This window comes from Ascaphus truei, chromosome 13 (genome assembly GCF_040206685.1).
Source record: "Ascaphus truei isolate aAscTru1 chromosome 13, aAscTru1.hap1, whole genome shotgun sequence".
In the NCBI taxonomy this organism is placed as follows: domain Eukaryota; kingdom Metazoa; phylum Chordata; class Amphibia; order Anura; family Ascaphidae; genus Ascaphus; species Ascaphus truei.
Window position 1 is genome coordinate 19,816,472 of NC_134495.1, and position 16,944 is coordinate 19,833,415.

Consider the following 16,944-nt stretch of genomic DNA (forward strand, 5'->3'; position numbering starts at 1 on the left):
GTACAGGGGACGGACAGTCTGTGCAGCATGGTACAGGGGACGGACAGCCTGTGCAGCACGGTACAGGGGACGGACAGCCTGTGCAGCATGGTACAGGGGACGGACAGTTTGTGCAGCATGGTACAGGGGACGGACAGCTTGTGCAGCATGGTACAGGGGACGGACAGTCTGTGCAGCACGGGAGGGGGTGGGGGTTTGAGATTGGGTCCACCCGATTTATCTTGGCAGAGGAATGGGCCTGGCAGCCTGATCCGGGACGTCGCGACCTACTTCAAGTCTGGGACAACTTCCATCGTAAGGGACTGGACCCTCATTGGCCGCAAGGTGCCCACTTGTCCAGAGGGGGCTCCCGCCCCCCCCGGTGGCGGCCCTGCGTATCAGTCTCCTGGCTTCAACCCAGTGTCAAAACTGACACAAACACCACGCCAGATTTAAGCAAATCCCCTTTAGTTTCAACTGGATTTTTATTCCGCCGTTACATTTAATGCTGCCTTTATCACCACGGTCTTGCAGCCGGGAGACTTCCATAAATGAGCCTTTTGATCATTTGCCAAACGACGTCACGTGGCGGCCCTGTCCCCGCGCTGGAACAATAGCTTGGGAACAGACGTCTTTGTTGTCAGGAAAGTGTTGGTGATGATTCGGACGCCTCCGCTGTGTAAACCTGACTCCTACAGGCCTGGGACTTCCCTACGCCGTTTGCATGCTGCGAATACAATGCCTTCTGTCTGCGCTTCATCGGGGTCTGCTCTGGGACTCAGGAAAAAAGGCTCGCAATGACCAGTATACAACTATATTTAAGCATGCCTGCGCCTGTGTGCATCCACCTATATCCCTCTCTCTATATATATCTATATCCATGCAAATGTCATGCACTCATTCAATATATTGGTTAATTTATTCTAGATCAATTTTTTGCCCTGCGCCCCTGCCTGCTCTCTCCCATTGCTCACGCCCCCCCCCCCCCCCCTTACCTTGTCTCAAGCTTCAAATGACGCCGCGGGGTCAAGATTTGGCAGGCTGCTCGTGTGCATGTGAGAATTGTACATTCCAGGATGCACTGTTTGTAAGTAAAAAGCTCTCTTGCTTTATCCATTGTAACACCGCCGGAAGAGGAGATCAGTGTATCTCGAAAGCTCGCACACATAAAAGCATTTCGTTAGCCACAGAACGGTATCGTCTATTCGTTTTTGATTGAGATATATATATATATAATTCCCATGTGTCCGTCCATCTGTTACGCTCTCCTAAGCATATTCTTTAACCTTTACAGTGTCGGGGTCGTGCGGCACCAGAGTTCCCCCTGACCTCCGATCATGTGATCGCTCCGGAAGTGATCACATGACTGATTTTCCGCCAATCCGGGCGCAATGTGGAGGGGGCTGGACACTCCATCAGCCCGATCACCCCCTAGAAAACGAGCAAGTGCCCCACACGTACCTGGAATCTCATAAGGATACTGTAGTTAAACTACAATAGTGCCGATCAGGGCACCATCGCAGATAAACTCCAATTGAAATCGGTGGGAGTTTCCGTGGTTTAGGTATCACCCAATTAACGTAACGTTAAGTCCCCGCGTTACCCTTAACGGGCTTTAGTGGATACGCGATGTTAGGGTAACACCTCATTTGCATATCCTGTGCATGTCATCACTAACGGCCGTCATCGTTAACGATCTGCTCTGTACGGGGGGAAAACACGACTGAACGGGACGTCATTGAAGACGCACCGTCAGCCTCACCGTGACGCTAAATTAGGTCACCGCCATGTTATGTGACAACGGAGCTCCGTGAATCTGAGTTTAAAATGTTTTACAACACAAAAATTGTGCGTCCCTCACTGCACTTTGAATCCAACTCAGTCAGTCGGTCTGTGCTATTACCAGCTGAAATTGGCAATAAATCTAGCAGTAAAAATCGGATCTTATCTTTGGCGGATGTGCGCAATTTGCATTTGAGTTGGCTGTTCGGTTTAATATTACACACGACAATGTCAAATGTCAGCAGAAAGAGAGCAGACACATGATGGGAGACATTTCTCTAATGACTGCAATATATATATTTATATATATATATATATATATAAATAAAATCACAGCAGTATTTACATCCGAACACTGGAAATTCTGCATGATAAGGCTTCAGTAAGTCCCACAGAACAGGCAACTAGTTATCAGGTGGCTTCTCCAAAAATACTGGACAAAATGGTGAAATGTGCGACATGCTCGAGACACACACACACACACACCTCTCTGCTCCATGCTGTTTCCTCCTCTCCTTGGCCCAATTCCTGATTGGCTGCTGCTGGGTAATGCAGCAAATCAGGATGGAGGAAGCTGCTCCCTGCTCCGGGAAATCCTGCGGCCCACCAAGCCGGTCAGGTCAATATGTCCAGAGAGGTAATACCGGTCACTATGTCCAGAGAGGTAATACCGGTATACACATACACACCCAGAGGGGTAATACCAATATACACATACACGCCCAGAGAGGTAATACTGATATACACATACACGTCCAGAGAGGTGATACCGGTATACACATACACGCCCAGAGAGGTAATACCGATATACACATACACGCCCAGAGAGGTAATACTGATATACACATACACGTCCAGAGAGGTGATACCGGTATACACATACACGCCCAGGGGGTTGATAGCGGTATACACATACACACCCAGAGAGGTAATACCGAGATACACATACACACCCAGAGAGGTAATACCGGTATACACATACATGTCCAGAGAGGTTAATACCGGTATACACATACATGTCCAGAGAGGTAATACCGGTATACACATACATGTCCAGAGAGGTAATACCGGTATACATATACATGTCCAGAGAGGTAATACCGGAATACACATACACGTCCAGAGAGGTAATACCGGTATACACATACACGCCCAGAGAGGTAATACCGGTATACACATACACGTCCAGAGAGGTAATACCGGTATACACATACACGTCCAGAGAGATAATACCGGTATACACATACACACCCAGAGAGGTAATACCGGTATACACATACACGCCCAGAGAGGTAATACCGGTATACACATACACACCCAGAGAGGTAATACCGGTATACACATACACGCCCAGAGAGGTAATACCGGTATACACATACATGTCCAGAGAGGTAATACCGGTATACACATACATGTCCAGTATTACCTCATTTTTTACTGGTCAGTGTCTAAATACAGGACAGTCCGGTTCATTACCGGACACCTGTTAACCCTAGAATATTTTTTTTTTTATTATTATTATTACAACCCGCCTTCTTTCGAAAGATCCAACCTTAAAATACAAATGAATCTTATTTGCTGCCGGTATAAAAAGAAATAATAAACATTTTCCCCGGGGGGCCGCGAAATTCTAATCTTTATCTGCTAATTATCATCCTTCTCCTTTATCTTTGAAACACATTCTGCTCCATCAATACCCGATATTAAAATGGAGGGGGGAGGGGGGAGGGGGGATGGGGGAAAGCCTGGATCAATATAACCAGAATATACAACAGTTTAAAAGAGACGAGGTAAAGATGGTAAAAACCCTGCGAAATCCTTGGCTACTATAGAGATATTAAAAGTTTAGAAAAACATTTGAAAAACGCAATTTATATATAAAAAAAAAAAAAAAGTTTGGAGTTAATATGTTTTTGATTAAAAATCGCTGAGACGGGCCAAGAAAATAAAAATTAGCATTTTAATAGAAAAGTGCAGGTAAGACTCCCAGAAAATGAGGGATGTCTGCAAATAGCTGGATTGAATAGATAATAGGTACTGTTACGTGTCCAACAGCGGGGTACCCCGTAGATTCAGGTAACAGGCTCACCTGGAGAGAGCGATTTCCCTGCTGCAGCTAACGGGAGAGCGTCCCAAAGAATAAATGCAGACGCGGTGGCCGCCGTCTGGTTATACGGATATGTTATGTCTTCTGTCCTCTTAACCAAAGGTTGGGTAATAAAAAGCGGGCAAAGGTTTTCCTGCTCCCGTGTTACTGGGTTACTAATATCTTAGTGATTATACAAGTCAGCGGTTCCCAAACCTTTATTACACTGGGCACTCCCGCCGATACAAAATATTTGACCTGCGAACCCTAATGAATAAATCCTATTGCCGACTCATCAGACTGTCGCTAACAGAGCTGTGTGACCGATCCCAGGCAGTGTCGTGTCCTGAGCTTGCGGGGGGAACACACGCTTATTAAGGCCCCAAACTGCACCTCAGTGTGTGCAGGCAGCATGGGGGGGTGTAGCGGTCACTCACTGCGGGAGTGACCCCAGGCAGTGTAGTTTCCTGAGCTCACGGGGGGAACACACGCTTAATAAGGCCCCAAACTGCACCTCAGTGTGTGCAGGCAGCATGGGGGGTGTAGCTGTCACTCACTGCGGGAGCTTCCAAAGTCACGTCCCACAATGCCTCGTCGCTGTGGATGCAAAGCATTGCGGGGAGCGACTTTGGACGCTCTTGCTGTAAGTGACAGCTGTATTGCCCATGCTAAGGTGCAGTTTGAGGCCTTACTAAGTGTGCAGTCCCCACACGGGCTGAGGACCCCGCTATACTGCTGGGGAGCCGACCACTACAGATAATTTTTTGGTCAAACCCATTGGAGACCCCTCACAAACCCCCCATTTGGAATCCCTGATACAGAGTGTAGCACAGGACGCAAGCTACTTTGTCAGCGGAAGGAAATTTACAGCGCTTACATTTATTTATGAATTTCACCCGGCATGCAGAATTAGAGCAGAAAACGCATGTTTTATTAGAGAACAATCCTTTATTTCCTCTTCACAAATGCAGGTTTTCCCTAAAAAAAAATTAAAAAAAAGGAACTAGTGCGTTTTTTTGCCCCAGTATTCTAAATTTAGTTATGCAAAACAGTGATAAAATATTACATTGCAATATAAATGATATAGAAGTGAAGCAAAAAGAGTAGCAATAATGGTCCTGGGTAGTATTTATTTAGCCACAAGACCACTATTGCTATGGGGTTTCACACCCTGTAGTTTCAGCACCCGCAAAAATCTTTCATTTTTGAGTCCTCATATATCATGGGAGGCCAACTCCAGTCCTGAGGGCCACCAACAGGTCAGGTTTTCAGATATCCCTGCTTCAGCACAGGTGGCTCAGTCTTTGACTGAAGCAGGGATATCCTTAAATCCTGACCTGTTGGTGGCCCTTGAAGACTGGAGTTAGCCACACATACCTTTATATATACTGTACTGTATTGGAATAAATATTATATGTAATACAGAAAGCGGTTAGTTTATATGGAAAAGGTATAGGACCCATTGCTGCAGTAGCATTTTAACATACATGGGATAGGTGAGCTGGGGATGTGCAGAGACCCAATACATTTTTAAGGGGTTCCTCAATCACAAATTGTTCTGCAATTCCTAAAAGGTTGCAATCCACTGTCTTAGAACCATGGCAGCCATATTGTTTTACAAAGACCTCTGGAGTGGCAAAATTTCTAGGATCTACCTATGTATTAGAACCATGGCAGCCATATTTAATCCTTCCGCTGCAGAGCGATGCGTTGTAGTCGTACAAAAACGATTGCGCATTGATATAATATTAAGTAAAGGAAATAAAAAATATTGCTGAAAGATCCAATTGAAACAGGGGTTTTAAATCATCAAATCCTAAATGATCTGCCTCTCCTGTTCTTTATATATTGGAATAATTACACTTTATTTTGCTCCGGTCAGCCTCCCCAGAATGCCAAAGAACAGCTTAGAAAGGGGTATGAAAGGGCGGCCATAGTGGTTCAATTGCCCCAGGCAGGGCAGTTTAACTACCATATTTGTACAGATTCTACTACATTTTGCCTAAAACAAAACAATATCATACAAACATTTACACAAGTGAAAAAATACCCACGTTTGGGGTGAGGACATTGTATGGGGGAGCCCCAGCCGGGATGCACGACTAGTACATTTGGGGTGGTTGCATCAGTTTGAGTACAGTACAGTAATGTTTAGCTGTGTGTGTCACACTTATAGCCTGGTTGATACAAATGTCCTTAACATTTGGGGTTGAGGTGTAGGGATTATCCCCGCCTGTTATAGGAGACCATTAGCTTTAGGATGGGGTTAGTTAGTACATGTTTTTACCGGTCCTCTATAGTTCTGTCCACTCTGGTCCTGGTTCGATCTTCTCTGGCTTTGGGTCTGTTGCCCCTGGGTCCCTGTTGGTTCTGGTCCTGATTAAGACCTTGGACCTCTCAGGTTCTGTTCCCTCAGGTTCTGTTCCCGGTCCCCTCTGGTTCTGATTCTGTCTCTGTGCCCCCTCTGGTTATGTTTCTGGGTCCCCTGTGGTTATGTCTCTGTGCCCCATCTGGTTCTGATTCTGTCCCCTCTGGTTCTGTTTTTGGGTCCCCTCTGGTTCTGTTTCTGGGTCCCCTCTGGTTCTGTATTTGAGTACGTTCTGTTTCTGGGTCCCCTCTGGTTCTGTCTCTGTGCCCCCTCTGGTTCTGTTTCTGGTGCCCTCTCTGGTTCTGTTTCTGTGCCCCCTCTGGTTCTGATTCTGTCCCCCCAGGTTCTGTCTCTGTGCCCCCTCTGGTTCTGATTCTGTCCCCTCTGTGTGAAGCCCCCTCCCCGGAAGGAGGAGCTCGGAATACCCAGTGCAGCACAGGAGGAATGGATCATCACAACCGGTACCGGCTCTAACACTGACAGGAAGTGCCAGATCTCCGCACGGTACCGGGAATCGAGCTGAGCGGCACCGGAACCCAAGCACACCCCAAAGCGGGTCACACCCCGGCGACACAGCATCCACACCTGAGGAAACCAACGATCGCTACCGGAACCAGCTCCTACCCTTCGGTAATCACAAGTGGCCCGGTACCGGAAGCCACGGACCGGATGATCCCTGGTACCGGTTTCCTTGGCAACCGCTACCGGACACCGGAGAACCGGCAGCCATGGCCCTGGTGACCCTGCAGAGATCCCCGACCCCCAGCGCCACCTCTTCCGCCAGCGAGGTGAGACCGGACACCTTCCCCCCCCCCACGCGGGGCCCGCGCTCAGGAAACACCGGGGATGAGGCTCGGTTGGTAGGCCCCAAAGCCCGCTGGGCCTCCCGTGAGGAGCTCACCCCGGGGGGAGAACACCCTAACCGGCCACAGATATCATATACACCCGAATATAACGGGGGTGCCCTCCATTCCCATCTCTCTCCCTCTTTTACCCATCATCTAACAACCCAACTTATCCCTATAATAATGCTGTGGGATCGCCATCCTATTTACAGCAGTTGCCCCTATAGACTCAAAAGGAGCCACCCTTTTGTATACAGTAGTTGCCCCTATAGAATGTAATGGGACCACCCTCTTGTATACAATGGTTACCCCTATAGAATGTAATGGGACCACCCTATATGACACAACAGTTGACCCTATTAGATGCAGAGGTATACATCATTGTGCCTATAGAGTCCTGTAGGCACCACCCCTTTCAAAATCAGTGTCGCCCTACTACTCCCATCAACTAGTCCCTATAATTATGTGGGATCACCAGCTTGAAAACATTTGGCCCTATAGACTCTAATTGAGGCCACCCTATAATAACACACAACAGTTGGTCCTATTACATTCTCTGGGGTCGCCCTCTTCTGTACGTCAGCTGACCTTATGGATTTCAATAGTGTCGCACTCCAACACACTCCACTTGGTCCTATTAAATCCTATGTGATTAGGCTCTGACACATCAGTTATTGCACATTGATTATTAGGATGAATGTTTTACACACATCAATAGACCCCATAAACGTCAAGGGGATTTCAGTAGTAAAAATCCACCCAGAGCAGACAATCAACTGATGGTAACTAAATTGATGTCACTGTATTATGTCAACAAGTAGCAGATACGCTGTGCACTCGTGGCCGGCTAGGTGTGCGCTCGTCTGGGGGTGCAGCTACGACGTCACAGAGCAGGTTCGCCCCCGCTCACGTGACGTGCTTGCGAGCGGCAAAATCAAATTTGCTTGCTCTGCCTCAGTGTTTCATAGCGCCAGCGTGAGTGCGCCCGTCTGCTCAGCGCCACCCTGGACGAGGCCTAAGATTACTATAACGTTCTGAGTTCAAAGTTTGGTTCAAAATGTCCTCCTCCTGCTGAAACGTGCGCCCGGAGATGAGAACGCCGCTGTGTGATTGTATAATCGGTAACGCGCTGATCCAGCTGCTCCCACTCCTGAACGATACACTGTTTTATGAATTAGATTTTCAGTCCTCCTAGCGACCGTCCTTTATCAGGAAACATTGTATGGAAGCGTTTTGGACCATAATTCTTACTCTGTCTCCAGCACTTTATAACGTGCTTATCTTCTGCGCTCAACACCATTTTGGAACTATGTACTTGATGCGGTCATCATGTAGTCACCAATTCCAAAGAATATTTATTAGATCATCAAATAACTCCTCAATGTAATAATCCACTGTGACAGACCTATAATTGCTCAAATTGTCATGAAAATGGAGTGATTTCTCTGCAAGATATGCTGAAAAATAAAAGGGGTCCCATTTTATCTGAACACAGCGTGTACACACCCTCCTCTCCCCCCCCCATATTCTAGTTCTGACCTACATAGATCTGATTGTGCGTGGGACTGCACCATTAACCCTTTGACTGTCGCGTTTTGAGGTCTGGCACTCCCACGGCGAACCCCATAACGACGTGGCTCCACCATTGGCTTCCTGCTGGTTTCCTATGGGAGATCGCATTCTGCAATTCCCTAGCGCTGACCGCTGTCTCACCGGAAGAGGAACGCCCATTAGCAGTCACGTGGTCGCCGCATGCCAGAGGGTCTGTGGCACTCGAGGGGTTAATATCACCCAGTACTATACAGTGTGCCGCATTCCCTAAGTAGATTGTGAGCTCTGCGGGGGACTCTTTTTTTTTTTTTTCCCCTGTGTGCGTAACGCTTGTTCCCAGGATGTCTCCTATTATATATTTTGGCCCGTGTATTACTGCTGTAAGATGCTATGTACATGGGGAGTGCTATAGAAATAAAGATATACGTACTGTACATACTGTCATCCAGCTAGGAGACACTGGGGAAATTATAACGGGGTTAAAAAAAACAGGGTCTCAGACAGGTCTCTTGTAAAAAAGCCCTGACATTATCCTTAGCAAACAGGAGGTGTCCATATTTACCGACCACCTTCGCTGAGGGGGGGGGGGGGGGGTTAACCCTTTTGCTGCTGGAGCGTTTGGCAACACATTTTAACCCCGTGCACTTACTACAAGGGTTCAAGGCTGGTTTGGTCAACTCCAGTCCTCAAGGCTTTGAGGATCTCCCTGCTTCATCACAGATGGCTCAGTGGTTTGAGCCACTGATTGAGCCACTTGTGCTGAAGCAGGGATATCCTTAAAACCTGACCTGTTGGTGGCCCTTGAGGACTGGAGTTCACCCCTCCTGCTTTAAGGCAACAGCAGCCGGTCAGTCGACCCCCATCCGTGCCAGACAGACCGTCGGCGCATTGCTCGGCCCCACGTTGCGTTTCCCTCCGGGTGGCAGAAGGGGTTAATCCTTTGAATCTGCCTGTGCCGTTCGTTCCCTTTGTTCCAAAAGTGGGACTGCACCTTTGATCGAGTCGGGTCAGTACGGGGTGAGGTGCGTGCCGTTCATAGTATCCGGATGGCAGGAAGTTTTAGGCTCTTGGCAGTGAATGTAGAGCGGAAATATCCGAAGGTCACGCGGGAAGCAGAGGTGACGTCCCGGGACAGGAGGGCAGGATGGAAGTGTTCTGGTCCCTTAGTGTTAAAGGGCTTCCCCCACTATCCCCCTTCCCATTTCAAAGTTCCTCTTTGCAGCTCCCCCCCCAAATGTCTTAAGTGGGAGAAAGTCCCCCTGGAAATCCCTACAGCCCGGGATAGAGCAACATGGCGGATAGGATGAGGCAAAAACTTAATGCGCGTCTGATGATGTCACTGCCCTCACTTGGGAAGAAGCCACCAATCGGAGGCCGCAGTCTATATGGCTTATAAGTGCCGAGGTTTTGCGACGGTAGTTATAGTCGTCACAGCTATACACTCCCAGCCACAATTTCATACGCACGGCGGTTCTGTCCTTTTTTCAACATTGAAGAAGTGAAGGGGGGGTGGGGTTTGGGTTTAACCCTATGGGTGCGCAACGACGTAGCCGCTACGCCATATTCTGTATCGTCATCCGTGACGCTGTGGTCACGTGATCGCGACGTGCCGGAGGGGCTGCGTCGCTCTGGTGATGCGGCATGCAAAGGGTTAAGGTGGCATGGGTCAGATAGGGAGTCGTGGACAGAACTTCAGGGGGGGAGGGGCGGGCGATGATGAGGGTAAAAGGGTTTGGGGGGGGAAGGAATTTGGGAAGTTTAGACGTGTGACCATGTTCCTGGAAAGTGCTGTCTATTGCTATGTAACGTGTGGGACGCAGAGAGCGGGACGGACGGACGCTGTTCAGAAAAAACGGGACCCCTTTTATTTATCTTCACATCTTGTAGGAAAAATCGCTCCGTTTTCATGACAATTTGAGCAATGCTAGGTCTGTCACAGTGGGTTATTACGTTTAGGAATTATTTGATAATGTAATAAATATTCTTTGGAATTGGTAAACGGCGTGACGACCTCATCAAGCGGATAGTCACAAAATGGTGTTGAGCGCAGAAGATAAGCATGTTATAAAGCGCTGGAGACAGAGCAAGAATTATGGTCCAAAACGCTTAAATAAAATATATTCCTGATAAGGGACGGTGGTCGCTTGGAGGACAGAAAGCCAAATCCGTAAAAACAAGGTATCGTTCAGGAGTGGGAGCAGCTGGATCAGCGCGTTACCGATTAATTCAATCACACAGCGGCGCGTTTCAGCAGCAGGAGGAGGAGGACATTTTGAACACACACTTTGAACTCAGAACGTTATAGTAACCTTAGTGTTTCAGATTAGATTACAGCAGTTTAACACATTTACGGGCTATGAAAGAAAAACTCCTATTTCTCGTTTAATGACCACGAACCTCCCGCAGCGTATCTGCTACTTGTTGACATAATACAGTGACATCAATTTAGTTACCATCAGTTGATTGTCTACATCGGGGGATGCGCAAACTTTTAAGTTTGCGCCCCCTTGTCTCCGCTTCCCCATGCTTACGTCCCCCCCCTCCTTACCTGCTCTCAGGCTCCACGCGTCATATGACGTCACATAGCGCGTTGACATTTGACCCCGCCGCGTCATTTGATGCCGGGTTGTCATGGCGACGCGTCAGGGAAGAGCCGGCTGAGAGCAGGTAAGTGAAGTTGCAGAGGCCTCGCGCCTCCCCCGGCATTTAATTTACATGACACACACACACACACACACAGACACACACACAGTTATTGTTCTGGTGGGAAATTCTGTGATGTTTTGTGTTATCAGTATGTTTTATCTGTGTGTTATACAGATCTATATCTATCACACGAGATCTCTCTCTAGATATATCTAGGTGTGTATTTGTATGTATATCGAGAGAGAGATCTCTTGCGTGTGTAATATCTGTATACAATGTGTGTGGGCTGTAAGTAACTATGCCCTCTCTTGTTATTCAGGAGTTTGGGAACGATGAAGATCGCAAGCCATTCCTGAGGTAAGTGGGATTTATGGACAAACCCCAAAAGTGTACGTATACTGTATATGTATGTATAGTACAGTGTGTATATATAGTACAGTGTATATATTGTGTATAGTATAGGGACCGTTTTATGTTGCAGACTTATTACCAGTTCTTCTCGAACAGCGCACACATGTTCTCCTTTCCCTGACGTTTTAAGTGGGTGGAACATGAAAGAAGCACGTGGGCTGTAGAAGAAGAAGCAGAGGCCAATCGCACTGCCGCCTTTTATGATTACCCGTGCCAATTTACTGCACCCGCCATCACCCGATTGCGTCTAGTTTGCAGCTGCCACCAGCTTCACACTGCAGAACCAAGCTCATCCAACAGATTCATTGAAAATGAGCGAAAAAGCGGTCTCTGAGCAGGTCCCCTGACTCTACACTTCTCCGTCCCAAGTTTAGCTGTGTAAGACGCGTAATGCTGCAGCAAACGCTCGAGGAATCCACGTATTAACCCTTTGAGCGCCCCGCGACATAGCCACCCCGCGACGTGCTTTCCAGCTCGTTTCCTAGTTGAACTCCGGGCCGGCAGAGGAGAACGCCACTTCCGTGCCCGACATCCGTGCCACCCGTGGCCCCTCCGACACTCAAAGGGTTAAAGTGCATAGGAAGCTAAAAGGGACATTCTAGTTGACATGTCACTACCCAGAATCCTTGCCTGCAGCTTAGCCCCTGTGTGACATGGGACGGTGAATTAACCAGTTTTGGGGTCCTGTGGAAGAGACAGAGATACACAAAGTGTTTCTCTGTCGTCGTAGTTTTTTTTTAGGTTTAAGATAGAAATTAAATAGCTCCCTCATGCTCATGCGTGTTGTTTTTTTTTTTTCTTAAGGTGCCGCTTGCTTTAACCCTTTTGTTAAAAACAGGGCCAGCAGTTGTTGCCTCCTGGCACGGAACGGGGTAAAAGCAGCTGTGTAATGCCAAGAGCCGAAGGCTGGTTTGTCATCTCACTCATTGGTCTTGCAGCAGCTCTTAGGTCGTGATTATACAGAAAAACGCGCGCCCCGCGCCTGAAAAACATTAAAAAAACCAATAGCAGCGCTTATATCTGTTGCGGCATGCGCGCCGCGTGGAACTGGAGGGCGCGATCCTCAGATTTGTTCTTGGCAGCTGACGGCCGCGTCACATGAGCGGTTGCAGCCAATGAGGGCGAACCGCTCATTGCCACGCCTCCCTGTCTCCGCGTTGCAGTTTCCCTGGTATAATGAAGAAGTCGCTCGGCGGCAGCAGCGTGAGGGCGACGCCACCGGATCGCGCTGGCGCTCAGCGGCGTCTGGTATAATCAAGCCCTTAGGAGCGCACAACAGCCTTGCACTTTCAGGTGTCACCACACGGTGGCGGCAGGGAGTCAGGACAGAATCACAAGCTGGTATATTTAATTCATATACTGTAATACTAATAACTTTATTTATATCGCGCTTTTATCCCAGCGGGACTCAAATCATCTCACAGTTACAAAAAGGGAAAAAGAAGAAAACATTTAAGGTTGTTAACAAGACCGAACACAAGGACAGATACAATACAGGCTGGGACGGTACTGTAGCTATTAGATGCCGGACAGGTTGTGGGTCATTAATTAAATGCCTGGGTAACCGGGTAGGACCTGAGCCTGATTTTATAGACTCCCAGAGACGGGGTCTCTCGGACTGTACGGGGCAGACTGTTCCAGAGAGTGGGAGCAGCGCGGCTAAAAGCTCGGGCGCCGAATGAACTCAAGGAGATTCTGCGAACTCTTAGGCTAAGGCCCCGGTAACTCAGCTGCAACGCGCGCCCGCGAGATTGGCGGCGCGTGCAGCCGATTCCCCGGTCTGCAGCTCACTGCAGGAAGAGAGCCCGGGGGGGGGCCGTGGCGGGGGAGTGACGGGGGCGCGGACATGACGTCACCCGGCAGGTTCGCCTTCATTGGCTGAACCGCCGGGGGGCGTGCCGTATCGCTCGACGCGAGTCCTGCTCTCAATTCTATTGAGAGCAGGAGCAGCTCTCGCCCCAGCGCTGCGGCCCCCACTCGCAGCGGGCCCGGCGCCATTGCGGGGAGGGCTCTTGTCGTGTAGTAGGCAGCGGGGGCAAGGCCTTAGGAGTCCTTCATCTGCAGATCCAAGTGAGCGAATGGGAGTGTAGGGAACCAGAAGCTCTCTCAGATCACTGGGACCCTGGTCATGTAGGGGTTTGAATGTCATCAAGCCAATCTTTAAATACATTTGCCATTTTACAGACAACCAGTGCAGAGATCGGAGAACAGGTGTCATGGAACAAGAACAGGTGTGGTTAGTTAACTACCTGGCCGCAGCATTCTGCACCAGCTGCAGGGGGCGCAGCTCTATTTCTGGCAGACCCAGGTAGAGGACTTTGCAGAAGTCCAGGCGTGAGGACACAAAGGCATGGACAAGAGTAGTGAGATCCTGTGGGCAGATCAAGTGCTTAATCATGGCTATGTTCTTTCGGTGAAAGATTGAAGATTTGATATCTTTATTTGTATAGCGCTGTCCACGTACACAGCGCGTCACAGCTGTAATACATGTGACATAATAATATAACATAATGCGAATAAGCGCTTGAGATATAAAAGTAACAGGAGAAAAAAAAGTCCCTGCCCCGCAGAGCTTACAATCTAATTGGTAAGAAGGAAAAACATACAGAGACAGTAGGAGGGTGTTTATGGTAAGTGCATCTGCAGGGGGCCATGGTTAGTGCGTAAGAGATGTATAGTATCAGCCACGGAGCTGCTCGTATGCTTCAGTAAAGAGGTGCGTTTTAAGATGGGCTTTAAAGGTGGAGAGACAGGGTGCCAGTCGGATATTGAGGGGAAGTGGAGATCCAGAGGTGTGGACATGCATTTGCAATAGTAGGAGTACTGTCTGTTGCTGTGGCAAGGAAGAGGTTAAAAATGGCAGTCATTAGTGCTGAAAAGTGGCCAGTTTTACGTCTGACCTTTTTATAAAGAGTCTACGTGAACTAATAGCAGTGACTGGTTTCCTGGGGGAAACCGGCGATCGGTTCTTTCTATGCAGATCATACACATTTTGGAAAGGTCTCGGATAAAAGTATTTTTAAATATATTTTTTTAAAAGGTTACACCTGAAGGGGTTGGCAGGTATTGTCCATCCCAATAACATGGGGCAGTAAATAGACTTCTGCATATCTTCCCCCCCCCCCCTCCTGTCAGGTAACCAGCTAGCACAGGTGAAGGAGAGAGCAGGGGTACTCGCCATGCCGCGTCGCTGGTGTGAAAGACACTAAGGCCTCGGTTAAAATAGGCGCGCGTGACGGAGCGGAGGGTGTCGCGCGCGCCTGGTGCAGAGGCGATCCCTGGCCCATGGGATCTGGAGGAGGAGGTGCGACGGGGAGGCGTACCCGGGACGTCACCTTGAGCGGTTCGCCCTCATTGGCTGAACCGCTCGCGTGTTCCGGCCGTCGCGCCACAACATCAAATATGTTGACAGGCGAAAAATCGTCCGCGCCGTGGCTCCCGTGCACGCGTGCTCTATGGCCGTCCTCATTGAGGTGCGGCCTTATGTTTGCGGCGCGCGCTTTGTTGCTCCCACCAGTGCCGTGCGCTAAGTTAATAGTGAAACAATCAAAATGATCGATTCAAAGCGTGTGACGATCTGGTTATAGCCAAAGCCCATGATCCGGCAGGACGCCACGTAGAAGATAGTCCGATAATATTCAGGGTGTGCGGAGACGGGAAAGAAGAACGTACATAGTGTAACGCAGCTGGAGCAGCTGGTAGCGGCTCAGAGAATATTGTATAGTATAAATGCAGGAAATAGAACTCAAGAAATAAGAAATGCCTCAGATAGTCTGACAGGGGCGCGCAAACTTTATTTGCTACGCCCACCCCCCTGCCTGATCTCCTCTGTCGGTGTGCCATTACCCCCCCCTCCCTCCCCCCCTTTACCTCGTGCGGCGTCATATGACGCAGCGGCGCCATTTGACGTCACGTTACCGTGGCAACGTGATGTCACATGACGCCGTGGCGTCCTTATCTTACTTGTATCTTCATGTTGACATGCTTTGGTGACACGGTGTCTCCCTGCCGCACTCCCTTGCCGATCCTGGTGACGCGGTGTCTCCCTGCCGCACTCCCTTGCTGATCCTGGTGACGCGGTGTCTCCCTGCCGCACTCCCTTGCTGATCCTGGTGACGCGGTGTCTCCCTGCCGCACTCCCTTGCTGATCCTGGTGACTCGGTGTCTCCCTGTCACACTCCCTTGCTGATCCTGGTGATGCGGTGTCTCCCTGCCGCACTCCCTTGCTGATCCTGGTGACACGTTGTCTCCCTGCCGCACTCCCTTGCTGATCCTGGTGACTCGGTGTCTCCCTGCCGCACACCCTTGCTGATCCTGGTGACTCGGTGTCTCCCTGTCGCACTCCCTTGCTGATCCTGGTGACGCGGTGTCTCCCTGCCGCACTCCCTTGCTGATCCTGGTGACACGTTGTCTCCCTGCCGCACTCCCTTGCTGATCCTGGTGACACGGTGTCACCCTGCCGCACTCCCTTGCTGATCCTGGTGACACGGTGTCTCCCTGCCGCACTCCCTTGCTGATCCTGGTGACATGGTGTCTCCCTGCCGCACTCCCTTGCTGATCCTGGTGACATGGTGTCTCCCTGCCGCACTCCCTTGCTGATCCTGGTGACGCGGTGTCTCCCTGCCGCACTCCCTTGCTGATCCTGGTGACGCGGTGTCTCCCTGCCGCACTCCCTTTCTGATCCTGGTGACACAGTGTCTCCCTGCCGCACTCGCTTGCTGATCCTGGTGACACGGTGTCTCCCTGCTGCTCTCCCTTGCTGATCCTGGTGACGCGGTGTCTCCCTGCTGCACTCCCTTGCTGATCCTGGTGACGCGGTGTCTCCGTGCCGCACTCCCTTGCTGATCCTGGTGACATGGTGTCTCCCTGCCGCACTCCCTTGCTGATCCTGGTGACATGGTGTCTCCCTGCCGCACTCCCTTGCTGATCCTGGTGACATGGTGTCTCACTGCCGCACTCCCTTGCTGATCCTGGTGACGCGGTGTCTCCCTGCCGCACTCCCTTGCTGATCCTGGTGACATGGTGTCTCCCTGCCGCACTCCCTTGCTGATCCTGGTGACATGGTGTCTCCCTGCCGCACTCCCTTGCTGATCCTGGTGACATGGTGTCTCCCTGCCGCACTCCCTTGCTGATCCTGGTGACGCAGTGTCTCCCTGCCGCACTCCCTTGCTGATCCTGGTGACGCAGTGTCTCCCTGCCGCACTCCCTTGCTGATCCTGGTGACGCAGTGTCTCCCTGCCGCACTCCCTTGCTGATCCTGGTGACGCGGTGTCTCC

The 16,944-nt window shown here is 49.9% G+C and overlaps 2 protein-coding genes across 4 annotated transcripts in view; one reads left to right on the forward strand and one right to left on the reverse strand.

Moving 5' to 3' along the window:
• The window catches only part of DAO (D-amino acid oxidase), a 44,167-nt gene that overhangs the window by 24,995 nt on the left and 2,228 nt on the right, over positions 1 to 16,944 (reverse strand). Inside the window, exon 1 of one of the 3 annotated variants that reach the window (XM_075568800.1) lies at positions 6,135 to 6,475. The exons of 1 other annotated variant lie outside the window; for it this stretch is intronic. The gene's annotated coding sequence lies outside the window, so the exon portion shown is untranslated. Of the gene's footprint in view, positions 1 to 3,850; positions 4,008 to 6,134; positions 6,476 to 16,944 lie in introns of those variants that run through there. One more of the 3 variants, XM_075568798.1, reaches the window with a different exon arrangement.
• Positions 6,589 to 16,944, forward strand: part of SSH1 (slingshot protein phosphatase 1) — a 46,196-nt gene continuing 35,840 nt past the window's right edge. Inside the window, exons 1-2 of the mRNA XM_075568795.1 lie at positions 6,589 to 7,003; positions 11,577 to 11,614. Coding sequence (XP_075424910.1) covers positions 6,944 to 7,003; positions 11,577 to 11,614 — 98 coding nt within the window. The 5' untranslated portion in view covers positions 6,589 to 6,943. The remainder of the gene's footprint in view (positions 7,004 to 11,576; positions 11,615 to 16,944) is intronic.